The sequence below is a fragment of the Leptosomus discolor genome, chromosome 4 (assembly GCF_034619465.1).
Source record: "Leptosomus discolor isolate bLepDis1 chromosome 4, bLepDis1.hap2, whole genome shotgun sequence".
NCBI classification, from domain to species: Eukaryota; Metazoa; Chordata; class Aves; order Leptosomiformes; family Leptosomidae; genus Leptosomus; species Leptosomus discolor.
In genome coordinates this window covers 6,352,719-6,371,639 of record NC_141394.1, presented here as the reverse complement: position 1 = coordinate 6,371,639, position 18,921 = coordinate 6,352,719, and the positions used below count along the sequence as shown (strand labels likewise).

Below are 18,921 nucleotides of genomic sequence, written 5' to 3'. Positions count from 1 at the left end.
TTCTATTTTTTTCCCGAGAGATATTTAGAGTATTAGAGGAAGGGGTTTTTGTGCACAAAAGGGGAGGCTAGTGAAGGATCCCGAAATACTTGGAGACCTTAATAAGGGAAGTCCCTTTCGGGTCATTTCAGGTGCCTCTTTGGTAAAGGGCTATACTCTATAATCCAGTTTTCACTGGTAAGATTATCCATGTTAAGCGCTATTACTATTGTATGCAAGGAGCTGAACTTCAGCATGGTGACACCTTAAATTTCCTAAAAGCTATCTTTGTCTGTAGTGCAGACACATATAACTCTCTTAGCTTTAGAACACATATGGGGAATATTTCGTTACCATTCCTCTGAGGAGAACTAAGCTATCAAAATTGATGCATTGTTTACTTGCCCACTGGAATCTAAAGTTAATGTTGCTGTAAGACTTGGATGCTGTAATTTAAAGATGGTTCTCCTAAAGACTTAATCACAGTTGCTGCATAGGAGGAGGTTTGAACCACTTGATAACCGGTAGGGGAGTTGCATTTCCTGCTGTGGTTTTTTAAAAGTTCCTCATTTCGACCTAGCAAGTGCAATCTGTTTTACATCACAGCACTATGTTTGTGCTAGACATGTCATACCAACGTTGAAAGACCTTCACAGAAAAAGTCAAGTATGGAGGTTGTCTTCCTGCCTTGAGTGTTAAGTTCAACCATACTGGGACTTGAGAGTAGGTTTTGTACATACTCGAGAGATGGAAGTGGTTTAGGATCAGAAGTTGGAGGATTATGTTGTGAATAGGGCACACCCAGATGTCTTGGCTTAGGTGCCACAGCAGATTATCAGTTTTCATATTGTAAAATCATATGGTGTAATTTGTGAGGTATTTTTTGAAGGGGAATACTGTTTTGGGAACCAATTCCTCTACTTTTTACTGTCGGGAGTGACTTGTTTTATGTTCCCGTTAGGTTTTGTTGGTGGGTATGTTTAGGTTAAATTGTTTGGGTAGGTGTGATTCAAATTAGTAAATAAATAGTACAACTTGATAAAGTGCTGTAGGAAGCAACTGTCAAAACCTTGGTGATTCCAACCAATGTTGATAAAACTTCAGTCTTTTTCTACCAATCTGGGAGTTACTTTTACATGATCTACATCTATGCTGCTTTGAATCGTTTAACTATATGACAGTTGTGCTCGTCTCTTGTTCCTTTTCCTTGCCTTTTTGTTTTTATTTCCCCTTTCCAAAAGTGTCTTAGGCAACCAGCTCGGTGTGTGGAGGTCAAATCTTGGTTTTGCTGTTAGGAAAAAGATAGTTGTCTCTTTAAATCCCCTCTAAAGAAATGAATTACTACACATGATTTAATTTAGTTAATGAAGTCTAGTGCTTGCCTCCAGGAATTGAAAAATTACATTTATTTGTGTTCTTGATGATGCTGAGATCTCCCAGGTGAACAATTGTATATTCCAATCTTTGTCCATGTCATCCTTTGCCTATATCTTATTGGTGCAAGTTAACGTTAGCAACGCGTGGATTTGATAGTGCTTTTATGAAAACAGGAAGGAACTGAAACTGGCCCATTTACTTTTCTGTCTCCTGTTCAGGAAGACTGTGATGTCAGTGCTTTCTGGAGCCTTATTGTACGTTTACTTTTTTTTTTTATAACGATATGGAAATTTCTGGTAATTTAGATGTGAAGGGTAAAAGGTGGTTTGCTGTTGTTGGGACAGTGTGTTGTACAGGTGCGTAACATCGGGGGACAGGTGAGTTTGTTAGCAAAGAGGGTGCATTTTATAGAGCAGGTGTCTCTAAACTTTGGCTCTTGGGCAGCTGCATTTCTTCTCTTGACCCTGACCACAACAGCAGTGGTGTTCGCTCTGACTTTTTAATTTCTGGTGTCTGTGGGAAATGTTGCCTTCAGTTTGTACCCCCTGAGTTACAGATTGGGGACTGCTGTAATAACCATTGATGCTTCAGCTTCCTAAAGTCTGTTTGACTTGGAAAGACCAGATCAGGTTTTAGAGCAGCTCAGGTCTCTTGAGTGAATGTATAATGGGCACTCTTTCAACTGGGTAATTAGGGGGAAATTGTGCGAGCTTTTTCCTCACATTAACTACATAATTAGGTCATACTATCTAAGGCAAAAGTATGTCAAAGTGTGTCACAAACAGCTCTGTGTGCAATCAGCAGATGTTAAACTAGTTTTTAAGCATCGGAGAGTCAAGTTGGTATTACAGTTACAATTTTAGATTTGTAAAAATGTTGACCGATAGTGCAAAATGAGTGTGCTTCTTGTTAGTTCTGCATATTAATGTTTTCTGTAAAAGAAAGCTTTTTCCCAGCGCAGGCCTGCTGTACCACAGAGCTTGGCTAGAAAACCTTTTGGTTTTTGAGATTGAATTGGTCTCAAGTACTGGTATCTGTGCTAAAAAGCAGAAGGTGCCACCAAGGCCAATGCTGTGCATCAGGAGGGATTTTTGTTCGTTTGTTTTTTGTATATGAGACTGAGTAAACCTCACTTACCATTTTGTGCAGCTCCTGCCTGGATTTATTTTTGAGTTGTGACCTAAGGGTGAAATGCCTTTCAGGTTTTATATTTTGTATGCAGCTGTCTTATTTGCCAAGTTTTACTGATTTGCTTGGGATGGTGTAATTATTTTGTGGAGTTTCTTGCGGCTTTTTAATATGTACTTCAGCAGTCACTCGCTACAGTGTAGATTGTTTTTGCAAAATATGCGTATGTGAAAAAAACCTGTAAACATTGCAAGGGAATATTGGAATAGAATTAGAACCTTTTTTTCCTACTATCTGTTTAGATCCAAAGGCAGAAACACGACTGTATATTATGGTGAACGACTTTGAATTTCACGTGTACAACCGTTCCGAGCTTTATGGACAACTTCAAGAACTATTTGGCTTGGATCCCACAATAATTCCAACAAAGAAAGACGATGAAAAAGCACAAGTAAACGGGAGGCAGAGAACACATACCAATCTTGAAAGGTAAATTGCTATTCATTTTGCTATTTTGTTGATCCTTTGTTCTGCAAAGTGCTGAACAAATTGGGTAATGTTTTGTTAACATGTGCTCTGGAGGCCAAAGGGTTGAAGCACAGCTGAGAGAGAAATTGCACTGACAAGCCTGACAGTCTAAATCTTTTTCCTTTCCTCAGACTTCCTACCATAATAATTAAAAAACACGAGCAAACAAACCAAACACTCCTTGTTTAATGATCAGAGACAGGTTGAAAAATCTATGTGAAGTACAATGTGGAAAGGGAACATGTGTTGAAGAGGATTATGCTTGCAGAATAATGATGGTGTTGCTCAGTAGAAGCAATAGCTGCTCAAGATACTGAATAGACGAAATGTGAGGATCTACGTGGTGTTGGGTGGAATTCCTGGTTTTTGAGCTTTAAACTTGGACTGATTTCACAAGTTGTTTTTTAAGGGATGTGCGTTTGTGTATAGCTACACAAACCTTCTTATTTTATTTCTTTTTTTTTGGGGTACCCCAGAAAACCTGGTGCAGGTCTATAAGGAGTTCTTCTACATGGCTTGTGTGTAGCAGAGTCACGTATTCAATACTAAGCCTCTCTTTGGGCAGAATCACACCAGACTGATTTACTGGCAGGAGCAGGAGAAGATCTAATGAGACTTCAGTCCCTCCACTGCTGCTGGCCAGGCCAGTACGTGTGACTAAATTACATAGTGGGCAGCTGCAGGATGCTGTGGCAGTCGTGAGTTCGGGCTGTGCCTCCGAGCCAGTCTCTTCATGTTTTCGTCTTACGCCCTTATTGGCAGGTGTAGGAAGGACTTTGACTTTGGGGAGGACGTGTCTTGGGAAGTGAAATATCCCACACCTAAACAGGGATGTTTAGAACAGACCAAATCCCCCTGAGGAAGATTCATTTAACTGTTGCTCTGTGTTAAACGTGGCATGCTTGTTTTCTACCTGCATCAGCTCAATATGCCAGCAGCCAAGGTGTAGCTGTGTATGATGCCTGCTGCTCTTCCAGGCTCTGGAGGAGCCTGCGGTGACCGCTAGCAGGTCCCTTGCATGAGGCATTGCTATGGGAAGGAGTGTTCCCTGAGAGCCGTGCACTGAAGACCCCTAGAAGAAAAGACTGGTTAGTTCTTCTGCAGAAGATGACAAAATAATAAACCCCATTTTTTTTCCCCCATAGTGTTAAAGTAAAAACAGAATCTCAAGACCCTTCTTCTTCATGGAGGTCGCTTATTCCAGTCATTAAAGTCAATGTGAGCACGGTAAGTGAAAAGACCTTGAAAGTGAAAATATTTAGCAGTATATGCTTAAAAATCAGCCTTGCTGTTTATTTTTCTTACACATTCTTTTTGAGTTTTTGTTCTTCAAGCTTTAAAAAAGTTTTAAAATTATACCACCAGCACTCCCCTGACACAGTCACAAATCTGGGTGGTGCTGATGGAAACATGGTTATGTTCGCTGTTTTGGGAAATACTTGTGCCTTAGACTTGTAATGATTTGAAGAATAATAACAAGTAATTAAACCAGGTAATGGGTGTTGTACAATTTGTGGTATGTTGGGTTTTTGGGAGGTGTTGGGGTTTGGTTTTTTCCTTCTTTTTTTCTTTTCTTCCCTGCATCTTTTGATAGGGATATTTGGATATGTTCCTTAAAAGTTGATGTTGCCTCTCCCCAGAAAAAACAAACCAGGAAAACTGGAAGAGATAGAATAATGAGAGTTTGATGTACAAGGTAGTATTTTTAGATAGGCACAGATTATGGCCAGGATTTTTGTCCATGGTCTTTATGTGCATATTGCTGGTTAAACTGCATTGTCATAGTTAAATATATATAAAGAGCAGTGTGTCATGAGCAATTGGGTTTTCTTTTTGATTTAGGGTCGCTTGGCATTTGGGAATCATTATCAGCCACAAACACTTTGTATTAACTTTGATGATGCTTTTTTGACATATACCACAAAACCACCTTCGAGCCACCTTGATCAGTTTATGCACATTGTGAAAGGAAAATTGGAAAATGTTAGAGTGATGCTGGTTCCAAGTCCAAGATATGTTGGTCTTCAAAACGATGAGTAAGTTTTGCAGGTTTTTTTTTTTTGTTGTTTCCATGTTATTTTAAGAAAATGAAGAAAATAATGTTGATTGTCTTTCTATGACTTTATTTTTCTTAGACAGTTAGCAGTTTTACCTCTTTGGTTTTAAATGTTGAATCTTTGAAACTGTATTTTTTTAATGGAGAAAAGTCCTGGTTTTCTGTCTCATTGTAGATTTATTTTTTTTTTTATGTTCTGCTCTATGCATTCAACTTTTATTTTCCTTCAGTCAGGTGCTATAATCTGTACTCGGGCTTTGACAGCACTTGATTTCTAGGATAAAGGTGTTGACTTCTATAGAGCTGATTCACACATGGTTTGGAAAATATTTAAAAAAAAATGAGCAAAAGCTGCTCAAGACTTGCCATAGTAGAAATCACGTTATCTTTTGAAGACAGGTTGCTGATCCTTTTACCTCTGTGTATTCAGCATAAGCGGGGTTATGCAGCTTTAAGAAACTGAATGATAATTAGTCAGAGAAAAGGTGCTTGCATTAAATGATTTGGCACTAGATTCTCGTTTTATTACACTTTAACCAGCAACACCTTTATGTGCATGCTATATTAACATTCTTGATTGATGTGGTATGAACATCACGGCCAGAATTTTCTGCATTATCTTATTTAATGCTTAAAATGTTATGTATTCGACAGATAATTTGGACGAAACTGGTGAATTTCAGTCTTTCACAGGCATTATTTGCTCAACAAAAAGAATAAATAATGTATACTGTCCTTGGACAATCGTGTGTATGAGTTTAGGTAAAGTGACGATACCTATTTTATATTTCCTAAGCAACAATACCCAGAGAGTGAATTATGATGATTGGAAATAAACTGTACATCCTTTGACCGTACCTTAATTGCCTTTGTATCAGCCAAGTACTTCTGTCTATAATATGCTTTTATACGTTTTCAAATAACATTCTGGGGATGTGTACAGAATCTTAGTCTACCAACATGACGACAAAGGAAATTTCTCCAATTAATATTGAAAACAAATTAGATTGTAAGAAAATAGGATTAAGATACTCAAACTATTATCTTTTTTTCCTGCTTCCGCTAAGTATTTTCTTTTTGGGCTATTACCATCCCTACAGCTCCTGATAGCTGAACGATGGCATGTGTGCAGAAAACATGTGCCCTAATTTACTGGGTGGATGCAACAAATGACCCAGTTCACTGGAAACTGGGAATGTTTGAATCTTTAGAGCCTGCCTTCTTATGCTTCTTTGGCTTAAAAATTAAGCTGAGTGTCTTAGCTTTCAGAAATTCCTGCAGGCAGTGCAGGTACAGAAAACAGCTAAGTGATGATGAAATTTGTAACAGACTGACTAATCAATGCAAGCACCAAAAACCCACCTTGAAAACTGTCGTATTATATTACAAACAGACATCTCAACGCCTCCATCACTTTTTGCAAATAAATCCTCCAAAACCCAAGGAAAAAAAATGGGGAAAATTGTTATTGGGAAAAACAGATCAAAGCAGAACAAGTTTGGGGAGCAGTGATGTAAGTCTGCAGGCTCAAAGTGGAAGTTTAGGATAGATATTAGCAAATACTTTTTAATGATGATGATCTCATTATCGTTAGTTGCTATTTGTTTTTGCAAATGGCCTGTGGTGGGGTTTCTAGGGTTCTACCACCTCCATCAGCTGAGCCCAGCAAGGTGTAACTATTCCTGCTGAGGGTGGGTTAGGCCTCATTAGGTACCTTCCTCTCCATTTTCTGCGGGGGGTAGTTTCACGTGCACTTCAAGCTGGGAATACAACAGTACTGTTGGCTTTTTTGCATGGCTGCGCAGTGAACACTGATCATGGAATTCATCCCTATTAAGAAAAATGCCTGTTGGTCTTAAATCTAAATCAGTTCTGCTTCTGGGTTCACCACCTGTCGGTTATCTCCTAGCCTATGACCATCCTAGGCCTGGCGTGAGGAAAGGTGCTGCTTTTCTTGGCTGCTGTGTTTGCTATGGCCTGTGATGCCTTGATAATGTAAAACTGTAAGTTGCTTCAGTCATCTAGTGTATATTTTCATGTTCTCCTTAAAAAGAGAATCCAAAAAATGAGTGACAGGACATGAAAATACAGAAGAGAACTTTCCTCTTTGTGGAAAAAAACCCTCACTGAACAGGCAAAAAGTTTTCTACAAGTCTAATGAGTTCAGAGAGATCAGAACAAGAGCAAGAAAGAGAAGGGTTTAATGGGCTATGCAGACATGGTAAAGATGTACACTAAAAGAACTGGAGGAAAGGGGCTGAGCAAGACGTTTAGCTTTTGGGGATTTCGGTGGTGTGGTTTGTTGTTTTTTTTTTCCTCCCTCTCCACTTCCATTTAGTGTAAGACCTCATAGCTTTCCTCCAGAAAGTGAGTATGGCAAAGGTGATGAGGATGACACGGCAGTGGGTGTTTGACAGGAGGATCTGGCCATTCTGTCATCTCCTAAAGCTTTCCTGTAGGTATTGCTTTCCTAGAGCTAAATGACAGTTTCTGTTAGGCCATGGAGTTAAGTCAAATTGTCCATCTTGAAGAAGACTTAGCTCAAAACCTCTTTGTAATTGTATTTATTTGTTCATTATTCTAAGTTGGTATAAGTAAACACTATCAGGAAGGCAGAAGTAAACAATCGTTAAGTCTGCCCTATGTATTCATACTCTACAGTAATTTTTATTAACACAGTAATGTAGCTTCTCCAGTGTGTTTCTACAGGCTTAGGTAAATCTGTAGATAGTGTTTTTTGACCTGTGTACTCCATGCTGTGAGAGAGGGGAAAGTGCTTCATGTAAAATGGCTATAGTATTCTGTATTTTGTGGAATAAATCACATGTCAGACTGAGCAGCAGGGATTTAGTGCAGTTTGCCATCATAGACAGGCCAGCTCGCACTGTGGCTGGCTGACCTTCGTGGTGAAATGCTGAGCTGCTGAAATGAGATGCAGCCTTCGCCTGACGACGTGCCCCAGCGAGGGTATGGTCAGGCAGCGGCAGGTGGTTGTGTCAGCCGAAGGTGTTGCTGTCAGCCTCCTGAGTTTTGCAGCTGGTGATGTTGTGAGCTTCCCCTCTCTTGCTTCACAAAGCAGAGTGGCTTCCTTTGAGCCTCCACTGGTGGTGTGCTCGGCTTGAGAGGCTGAACTAACAGCCGCTGCTGCGCCACGGCGTGCTTTCCAGTCTTGCTGACCTGCCCGTGCCTATTGAGGAGCGTGGGCAGAATACACTGAGCTCTTCCCTTGAACTACTATTCATATATCTCTGTGTTTTCCTTCCCACTTCTATTCCTGAACCACGACACAATTCTTTTCACATCTTGCTCTATTTGCATCTCATTGGGGAGGCCAATTCTGGACATAAAAAAGGAAATAATTGGAAAATTGGGAGTGAAGAGGAAGTATTTAATCTTTCACTGCTGTCATTACTCTCAAAGTAAAATTAATTTTAATGTTCCTGCTCTTTTGCTTTTGAAGAACTTTGAGCAGTACGTGGGATCTGCGTCTGCTGCCTTCCATATTTTCCAAGCTTTCCTGAGTTTGAGCTGTGGTAAACTGGGAATGTGCTTCTGACAGGTCACACTCTTAGATGGTGTATTTCTGTCGTTGGAATTGTCTTTTTTCGTTAAGAGGTGACAATTTATAAAGTGGCTGAAAAGTGGCAAAAAGGTCTTTTGCAGTAAAAATAGAATGTTCACGTTATAATATTATTACTAATATGAAATGTAATATTATGTAAATTAAGATGTGGTAGGACTGTAAGAAAGGGATTGTAATGTACCAGCGTACCGTGTTAGAAGTGTTTCGTGTATTAGTTTTATCACTTAGATCCTTTTATATTGAGGGAAATGTTATTAAGGAAGAACAAAGGAAGAACAGCCTTTTTTTTTTTTTTTTTTAAAACTAATGGTCTAATTACTGAAGATGTCTTGTCCCTTTGGTTTAGAGTGCTATTTTAGTAAGAAAAGAATTAGCAGGTGAAAGAACAATATAGGACAAGGAGAAAGGAACTCTTGATGGAAAGAAACATTGAAAGTAAAACTTTGGTAGTTGGTTGTGTTTTATACTACCTGAGAAATGTCTTTGTGGAGAGGAAGCTGGTATCTTCATGCTTGAGTTAACGAAACTTTTAATTTATTTTCTGTAATGATAATAACAATAATAATAATGTAATGATCAAGTATTTTTTGCGAATCAGGGTAGACGTGGCCTGTCAATATGACATCTGCCTTTTTGAGAGGAGATCTGAGACCAGATAGACTTGAATATTCACAGTGTTTGTTTTCAGAAGCTCATTTAGTCTGAGGTAGCAGATAGACCGGGAATCACAGTGTGATAGGGAGGGGAAGAGGGGAACTGAAGTTCACTGCACTTCAAAATTGAGCTTACAAACAGCTGCATTTGGACAGATGTGGTGTGGCCCGGGCACTTCTGTCTGCTCCACCGACCCTTCTGGTAAGGTGACCAGACGGGAGCCTGGTTGACAAGATAGCCTGTGGCTCCTGCAGGCAGCCTGCAGTCATGCTGCTGGCAAGACCAGTAATGACGCATGGAGCTCAGTGTCTTGGGATCACATCAGACTCAAGTCTTGCCCACAAAATCTTCCTAGTCAGGTACCACGTGCACTGTATCTCTGTTGTTGGTTTGTTTGGTACAGATAGCAGTTTTATTGACGATTCCAGGGTTAAATGTGTGCCACTTAGAAGCTGCAAGTGAGCCTGATCTATGTAGTCTCTTCCATTATGCTTAATATGTTGCATTTAAAATTACTTAAATTGATGAAGATTAATCTGGCTGCATTGCTTTTTAACTTTTATCTTTTCTGCTTTTTTCCATTACAGACCACCGAGGCTGATGGGTGAAGGTTTTGTTGTAATGCAGTCCAATGATGTTGATATCTATTACTATATGGATGAGCCAGGTACCTTCTGTTAGATACAAAGATAAAATTTTAAGGGATTTGACAGTTACTTGTTTATTTAATTGTCTGGCAAGTCCAGACAATTTCTTGTTTTTAATGCTGAAAAGTCTCTATGCTGAAACAGTGTAATGTTTTGGAACCAATAAAAGCATTCATAAGTACGCTTATGAATACTTATAAGTTCATAAGTTATTTTTTCTGCAAATGAAAAAAATTTCCACTAAAACCAGTGGGGGAGAGTTCACCTGTTTTGTATTTACAAGGAGAGAAATTGAGCTGCGTTCTTTCTGATGGTTGTTGTCGACTTCTAGACAGTTTCATGCAAGAGGCCTGGGGAATTCCATAGATGAAATAACCATGCATGTAGAACTATCAGTGAGTAGTTTTATATAGATGTGGGTACTCTGTCAGCAGTGCCTCCTGCGAGTCTGTATGCAACATGAAAGCAATTAATCTTCATAACTATTCTTGAAACAAGTTATGTTTTAAGTGTAAACTTAAATGATGTAGGTTTCCAGAAGTACTTCAGGAGTGGTCAATAACTACTGTGTTTTTGGGGAAGTTTGACGCATCAATTTCTGAATATTGTGGTGAATAATATTTAAATAGCACTTTAAATCCGGTGCATTATATTACAACTTCATTTTGCTCGAGTTCTTTTTAAAACTCCGCTTTAAAGTATTGCCTGAGTCTTGAACAATGGTAACACCTCCCATAACGATGTATAGTGGTGTAGGATAGGTGGCATTTTTGGATCTTTGCTGACTGCTTAAATTTTTACTAGTCTACTGTTTCCCTCTTTATTTGCTTGCATTGTCTGTGGAAATTAACGTAACCTTAGCTTTGAAACTTGGTTTGTAAGTAGGATTCGGAATTGAATGTGGATGTATGAAAGCCTGTGTTGGTAAAAAGCATACCTAAGAGAGAAAACTGCTGGGTCTGCCAGCATTTCACTGACATCAGTGAGCAGAGCTTCAGAAAATCCCCAAGATTTTTGGTCATATTCTTGCCCTTCCACTGCAACTCTGCATTGAATTGTGGCTTGATATTTACGGACTGTAGTGGTCTCAAGTAAAACTGACATCAGGAACTTTAATTGTCTTGTGCTTAGCAAACATTTTTCATGCTAATTTGAAGCAGCTTCCTTTAATAATCCGTTTATTATATTATGTAATATAGGTCTTGTACCAGAGGAGACGGAGGAAAGTAATGATGGAGAAGCAAACAACGAAGACAGCAAATTACAGGATCTGCCACCATGCTGGGGTTTGGACATTGTTTGTGGAAAAGGAACAGATTTCAACTATGGACCGTGGGCTGACAGGCAGAGGTATTTCCGTGATTTACACGTTTAGTTTTAATCTTCAGTATCTTTTATTATTGAGAAAACATTCTAAAGTGTCAAGTGTGCTATTGCTCACTCCTAATTTGTATGGGGTAGACTAGGCAGTCTAAAAGAAGAGTCCTGCCACAATGATTTAAGGTTAGTAAATTCATTGCTGTTTGTCTTGTTGGCCTTCCAAAGTTAGAATCACTCAGTGATTCAGTGATTTGTTGGTTTTGTTTTTTTTTTTTATTTCTAATAAATTATGTTCCTTTTTTTGTGAACAAAGTAATTTTACTATTTATCAAGTGCTACATACCTAAGGGTTTAACCTTTTATTTGGTTACTTTTAGACTTGTCAAACTCCCGTTAGCTCATGGATGGGAACACACTGCATCTTCAATCCATGGCACGATGCAGCAGTGTTCCCAGGTCCATATCTATCAACTCTACAAGTGCTGCATAGGTACCGAACTGCCTTCTGTCTAGCCAGTTAAAATTATAAAAAGCATACCATCACAGAGTGAGCTTTCTTGGTAATGTTAAAAATATCATTAATGATTCACTGACTTCATGTTCCTATCAAAGTGCTGTTCTGGATATTGGCATTTTCTCTTAAATTCTCTAGGACACTGTCATATCTAATGACTGCTCTTTGGTCTGCCATCCTCGCGCTCCTAAGAGACAGTTAATCATAGTAGTTTCACAGGAGAATTAATGGAGGCCAAGAGAAGTATCAATCTGTAATTAATAAGGGAAAAAAGGGAAAGCACTGATTGTGTCACTTTTACTTAATAGTCCTTTACTCTCTAAACAATCTTTTTGTTTCTGCCAGAAATAGTCATGTGCGAAACAGGGCTAAGTGAAGACTAGTAATAGAGCGCTGGCCTAATATTTTGTCGCTAAAATATCTAGATAATAAATAGACAGAAGAAGGCAGTTTGGTGCCTGTGAAGCATCCGTAGAGTTCGTAGAAATGTGCCTGGGAGCACTTCCACATTGTGCCATGAGTAGAAGAATTTTGGAAACTGCCTGAAAGTTATAGAAGCACAGATCTGTAGGAGTTCTGTGGACTTTGTGCTCTCAGTTCATGTAAGGGCTTCTACAAACACTGATCTCTAATACATCATGCAATAAAATCTTAGGTTTCCCCAGGATTTTGATAGTGTGTGTTGTGTGCTGTGTGTGGGAATTTTGTTGTTGTTTTTTTTGTTGTGGGTTCTGTTTGGTTTGTTGTTTTTTTTTTTTTTTCAACTTTTAGACTGCTATAGTGGTCAGGTGCTGAGTGCAGGAAACTGCTGCCCTCCTTAAAAACTTGACTTCCACCCCCTTGAGGCCTATATAAGCTATGCTGTCTGTGGTTCATCGCTGTGGCTTTTGTCTCATGTAGCTGCATATTCAGATACAAGTGTTCAGACACGTAGGCTTCATTTCACTCCCATTCGGAGGTCCTGAAGTTTTGTATTATGTTTATTTCTGGGTGTTACCTCAATTATTTATGCACAAACCGAAGCACAAAAGATTGGTTCCTACTATGTTTTTGTAGCTTGTTTGCCATCTGAATTACAATGTTTTTGTGCTAAGTCGTTTATGGTCAGTCTATTTCTGGGTTTTATGCAGAAGTCACTTCTTGTCATTGAAACTTTTGGACATTCACTAATGAGTTGGAAGGCTCCCATGATGAAAACTTTAAACAAACATTCTTTTTTACCGTATCCAGTCGTTGTTTAAGTGCTCAGCTAACTGGAAGATAATTGAGTGAACCAAATAGATGTATGTATATAAATATATGTATATTTCTTCTGTCAATAAAAACAACTCTCTTCTTTTCTTCTCCCCCCACCCAGGGATTGCTTGTGGAAGTTTTTCTTTCCACCAGACTACCAAGTTATGAAAGTCTCAGAAATTGCACAGCCTGGGAAACCAAGACAGATCCTTGCTTTTGAACTGCGGATGAATATTATTGCAGATGCCACCATTGATTTGCTTTTTACCAAAAATAGGGTAAATAATGAAAACTTATCTAGAAAAGAACTTGTCTACTGTGATTATACTGTGGTCTTTGGTTGTGCATTATTTTTCTTTGTCTTGGGTGTTTACTACAGAGCTAGGGTTTTAAGAGCTAGGTGATTTTTGTTTTAGTCCTCCATAATAATGAGCAAACTCTTCGAAGAGAAATATTGGCTGAGAGGCATTAATATTTGTTGGCTTATTTTAAGTTTCTTTTAAGCCTTAAAGCTGCATCTTAAGCCATGCCATCTCCTACAGTCTTGGGAATTCATGATCTGGGCATTTTCTTTGTAGTCTTCCATTACAATGAAGCTCATCGTGATGAAAAGAGAATTTCTTCTGATTTTGGATGAGTAATATTACTGGAGAGATGATAGTGGGAGGAACAAGAGATGTGTATGTGTAGGGGGTTTGGATTTTTCTTTTCCCTGTTGCTGCTTCTATAAATGGGATATAGCATGACTACTTTGTACACCTGTTTTTTTTGTTGTTAGGGGTTTTTTTTGTGACTGAAAGGGTTAGAAAGAGCAGTGTTAGAAATATATATTCATCTGCCCTCTCAGGCCTTGGATCAGAATATCTTATGCTGCTTCTATTAGTGGACCAAAGTCAGCATTTGTTAAGCCTAAAAATGGCGTTATTTGGTATCAGTGTACATAGATACTTCATTAGTAATTTTTCTGAAGGCAAGGAAGGCTTCAGTCATCAGGTGCCTTAATCCAGGTGTGGATAATGATAGGCAGAGGCATAAGGTACACTGGTTGATGCGGTGAGTTTAGAAATAATGTTTGGACTTTTCCTTTCTTGCAATACAGGAAACTAATGCTGTACATGTAAATGTTGGTGCAGGATCATATTTGGAAATAAATATTCCCATGACAGTAGGTGAAAACGGTGAGTTAAGGATGAGCTTAATTTATTTTTCCTGTTTTTCCTGAAGAGTTATCTTAATTCCTATGTGTGTGAATGTCTTCTAGTGTTTTTCCTTTGTGACTGCGAGTTGTATATTCTGATGTAAAGGAACAAAGCGTATTTCCTTGTACACTACATTTCAAGACATTAAAGAATCTGTGTATTAAAACCTTCATGTTTTGTTTGGGTTAGGAAACACAAATTCCTTGACTACTAGACAGTGTATCATTTAACTGTGTGTGCATTGAAGCAGATTGCAGATACTTGTCAGCTCAACGTAGGAAGACTTCTTCAGTAGGATTAGGGTAGTAGCTGAATCATGCTGAGAAATACATTATGAAAACTAATAATTTAAAAATCCAAGGTGAAGTGGAGATAAAGGTAAAGCTATGAGTATGTCCCTTGCATTTACTCATCTTGTTGGCTGGTTAGAAGCCCTTTGTTAAATTGTTTGTTAGTGGGCTACTGAAATCACTGGTGAAAATTATTTAAATATTTGTATAACTCTTCTATCTGAACGATTGTGTTTTATCTCTTTTGTTTGCTAGGCTATTCACCTACAATTAAAGGGCAGCTTCTGCATGTTGATGCCACCAGCAGTATGCAATATCGGACTCTCTTGGAAGCTGAAATGCTAGCTGTAAGTTTGCATTAATAAGCACAAAGCTTCAGTCTCTGGAGGATTTTTAATAAAGAATATTTATTTGTCTGTGAAGCAGTTCTTTAGGTTCTTAAACAATACAGAAATAGGCCTTTTGAATGTGTTTTTCAAGACCTTAATATGTAAGCAACTTACATATACACACATAACTATGCATGTGTGTAACTTTCAGCGACTTTTATCAATTTATATACCAAGTTATATGTGTTTTGAAAACAGTGGAGGGATTGGAGTACCATTTACAAAACTTGCCTTGTTTCCTATGTAGCCATGTGTTCATATAGGCTTTATCTTAATAGATGATTACACTGGCTAGCTGTGCTACGGAATGTGCGTGCGTAAGTACCTAAAAGTACTTCAGAGTGCTTAACCTACTTGAGACAGAATTAATAGCGCATTATTCTTTTGTTTGCCTAGTGTTTCACTTCTGCAGTACTGTAATTCTGTAGATTACCTTTCTCACTGTTCTTTAAATAAGCTTGTTAGAGTGATGTTTTTAGTGTTTAAATTTGAGCATTATATCAATGGTTGAAAAAGTTATATTCTGAGAGATTTTATCCTTAGTGTATTGTGAAAAGTGTTGCTTTTGATGGCAACTTTGGTTTATAAATTGCTTAGTACGTCTACTGCAACAGATGTATCAGAAGTTCGTAATATACCTTTCCAAATAAATGAATACATTAAACTTGACCTTCAAACACAGAGAGAGAGATTAAATTATTAAGGAACTGGAGAGGCCTTCTGTTCATCTCAGCAGGAAAACAGTTTTAATTATTCAGCAGAGTGCATATGTGAAGACTGCTGAGCTACAGGGTCAAGCATTGTCATCTTTTCAAGTAATTCTGATGCTTTAATATCTTGTTCACAGTTTCATATTAATGCCAGCTATCCCCGGATATGGAACATGCCACAGACATGGCAGTGTGAACTTGAGGTTTATAAAGCAACATATCACTTTATCTTTGCTCAGAAAAGCTTCTTTACAGGTAACTTCTTCACTAAATAAGTTAGATGTCAAATTAAATATTCTTTCTTTGGAATGTCTTTTCAAATTTTGCAAAGGCGTACAAGGTCAGGTAGTTTGATTTCACGTATTTAGGACAACAAGTTGTTTCTGAGGACAAAGTTCCTGATGTTTTCTGTTGCCTGTAAGTGTCTAAGTACGTGATATTCTTATATTTGAGTAGAATACCAAATAATTTAGTTTTCTAACGTCTAAACTAAATTTGATCTGCAGTTATGTTAAGTGATCTTAAATTTCAGGTGAATTTACTTCCATCAGAGCTATTGATTTGTTTAATATTGTCACCTAGGATGTGGATTTCTCTGATAGCACTCTCTTTGGTTGACTGATTTTCAACTACTTAGGCTTTAGGTCATGTCGCTGTGGCTGACAGATGGTGAGAGAAAGTAATTTGCTCCTTAGGATTTTGGCTGTGAGGAAGAATAGACGCGCACAAGGCAGGACAATGTGATACAGCATCACCAAACTGTTGCTGAACATTCCAGCTGCAGTAATGGAAAGAATGTAGCCCCATCAATGTGGCGCTGCCTGGGCTAATTAGCAGTGCTGGGAGGAAGGATTAATTAGTGCAGGCATAGTGCCATGCTAATAAAGTTATCCTCCTAGTGAGGCCAGAGCCATTATCTGTGTAGTGCTGCAGAATGCAGCGTCGTCTACCAATCTATTCAGAGCAAACGTGAACTTGTGCAACAACACTGGTTTGCTGGGTCAGAAAATACTACTCATGCAGAATATCAGAGTGGAAAACCAAAGGAAGGCAGTTGGTAGTGCAGTGCATTTGGGTCCATGTGTAACTGTGCTACTGAACAAAACTAAAGTAGAAAACTTAATTAAACCTCTGGCTTTCCAACTTAAAAAGCAGATGAGAAAAGGGAGATGGATTCACACCATATATTTGTGGAACATCTGCTTGAGAAATGGATACTGTGTATTGTTCTCCTCATTTTCCTTTTCCTGTGAAGGAGCAAACGGTTAAGATTTACAATTTAGGAAAAGTTAAAAACTTAAAAGAAGAAATCTCTCACTTGATTGTTACTAACTTGTCTTTTATTACTTTATGTGAGTTTAGATTTGATCCAAGACTGGTCCAGTGATAGCGCACCGGATATTTTTTCATTTGTTCCTTATATGTGGAACTTCAAAGTCATGTTTCATCAGTTTGAAATGATTTGGGCAGCAAATCAGCACAACTGGATTGACTGTTCTACCAAACAGCAAGAAAATGGTGAGATCACTTTTTATTTGGCAGAAGAGTACATACTACAAACAACAGAGTGTATATAGAGTACAAGGATTACAAAATTTTTACCAGAAAAATGTGTGGTCAGTGGTAACTACCCATTTTGCTACTGTTGATGTCATAAACCGTCCTAAAACTCTTGTATGTGTCCACTTATTTTGTACAACTGCATACCTTCTTTGGGGAGAGTGCAGTCCTAGATCACGTTTTAGCATTCATTTTTCAAGACCCTTTGAATCTTTGATTTAGTACAACAGTTTGCAGAGAGCAACCACGAGGTCTTGACATGCATTCATAAGCTAACTGGAAACATTCACTCGGGAATAAATTTTTTAAGTAATGTTGGAAAAATACCATTTGAACTCCGTATAATTAGAAATGTTCATTTCAGAATAGGAGATAATGTTGCTAATTCTAGACAAAACTAAGAGGTACACTTCAGAAAGCCAAAACTTTGTTTAATGTGCAATTTGGTTTATACATATTTCAGTGGTCTATACTGTACTAGAATCTTGTAATTTCAATGTAGAAAGAGGATGGTGGATTAAAAATCTGGAAGATGTGTTCTAGTTAAAAATAAGGCTCACTATTTCATCAGAAGCCCGAGGAACTTTCAATGTGTGTTTTCTTGTCCAAAAACTGGTGTGTGAAGCAATAAAGTCAATCATAAGGTATTATTGCAGTTGTTTCTATTGCCTACGTGCAGTTTCATTCTGCTAAGTACAGTCCCTTTCTGAAAAGGACAAGCTGTGGAAAGTAAATACTTTCAGAATAATTTAGTACAATGGACTCCAAATACCCAGTAGTTAAAATGGCAATTTCCTATGTCATGAGTTCTTGAATATATTTTCATTATTTTTACCTGTATGTTTGATAATTTGTCTAAGAACAAAGTAAGGAGCAATTCTGACGGATTTTTTTTGTTTGTTTTTTCCTCTTCTCTCCCAGTTTATCTAGCAGCTTGTGGAGAGACACTGAACATTGTTTTCTCTCTGCCTTTCACTGACTTTGTTCCAACCACATGTAATACTAGATTCTCTTTAAGGGTAAGTTCTTCCCTCCTCGCCCCTTTTGTCTTCTAAATGTGAGCTAGTTTCCCTACCTTTTCTTCTTCAGTCAGGAAATTTTGAGTAAACTCTTTCTTTCCTGAAAGAAAATTAGCTCTTTCACTTCTAGTTCATAGAATTTTTCTTTAAGTAACCCAGAGGTAAATGGTTTCTGTTGCTTATATGAAGCATCCAGTCATAGGCTGTTTAATTAATATATCCATATATATACACACAAATAAAGAGAGATTTTAAAAATATATGTACACTTATGCTTCATACGTACATATATACACACATTCAGTATGTGTATTTACTGCGTACACTTAGACTGTGTGTATCTATGCGTGTGTTTTATCACTTGGAAGTCTTTTCCCATTTATTTAAAAAATGTGAAAATCTAATGTGTGTTCACAGATAAAAGTCAGATACTGGAATGGGTACCCCCAAACCATTTTCGAAAACCATCTTCCAGATATTTAAGAGTTCCTGTAAAATGAGTAATGATGATAAAATGTTTTTAACAGATGCAGCTAATTCTTTGAAAGACTGCACTTCTTGTCTTCCCTAAAATAGAAGCAGTCTGCTGCTACTAAAAATAAAAAAATAGTTGATGGTAATGTTGGTAATTTTGTATAATTTGATAGCAAAGAAAGCAATGTTTTATCTAATTATTTTTTTTAAAAAGTATGGATTAGTTGAGATACAGGGTAGCCTTGAGCCAGTCACTTA

The 18,921-nt window shown here is 37.9% G+C and overlaps 1 protein-coding gene across 6 annotated transcripts in view; it reads left to right on the top strand.

Annotated features, from left to right (window-relative positions):
• The window catches only part of BLTP1 (bridge-like lipid transfer protein family member 1), a 116,024-nt gene that overhangs the window by 8,469 nt on the left and 88,634 nt on the right, over positions 1-18,921 (top strand). For all 6 annotated transcript variants that reach the window (XM_086464408.1, XM_086464407.1, XM_086464405.1 and 3 more), the window contains exons 5-15: positions 2,787-2,973; positions 4,158-4,239; positions 4,855-5,048; positions 9,893-9,972; positions 11,152-11,302; positions 13,144-13,300; positions 14,122-14,200; positions 14,767-14,858; positions 15,748-15,865; positions 16,973-17,128; positions 18,092-18,189. In XM_086464408.1, coding sequence (XP_086320534.1) covers positions 2,787-2,973; positions 4,158-4,239; positions 4,855-5,048; positions 9,893-9,972; positions 11,152-11,302; positions 13,144-13,300; positions 14,122-14,200; positions 14,767-14,858; positions 15,748-15,865; positions 16,973-17,128; positions 18,092-18,189 — 1,394 coding nt within the window. The remainder of the gene's footprint in view (positions 1-2,786; positions 2,974-4,157; positions 4,240-4,854; positions 5,049-9,892; positions 9,973-11,151; positions 11,303-13,143; positions 13,301-14,121; positions 14,201-14,766; positions 14,859-15,747; positions 15,866-16,972; positions 17,129-18,091; positions 18,190-18,921) is intronic.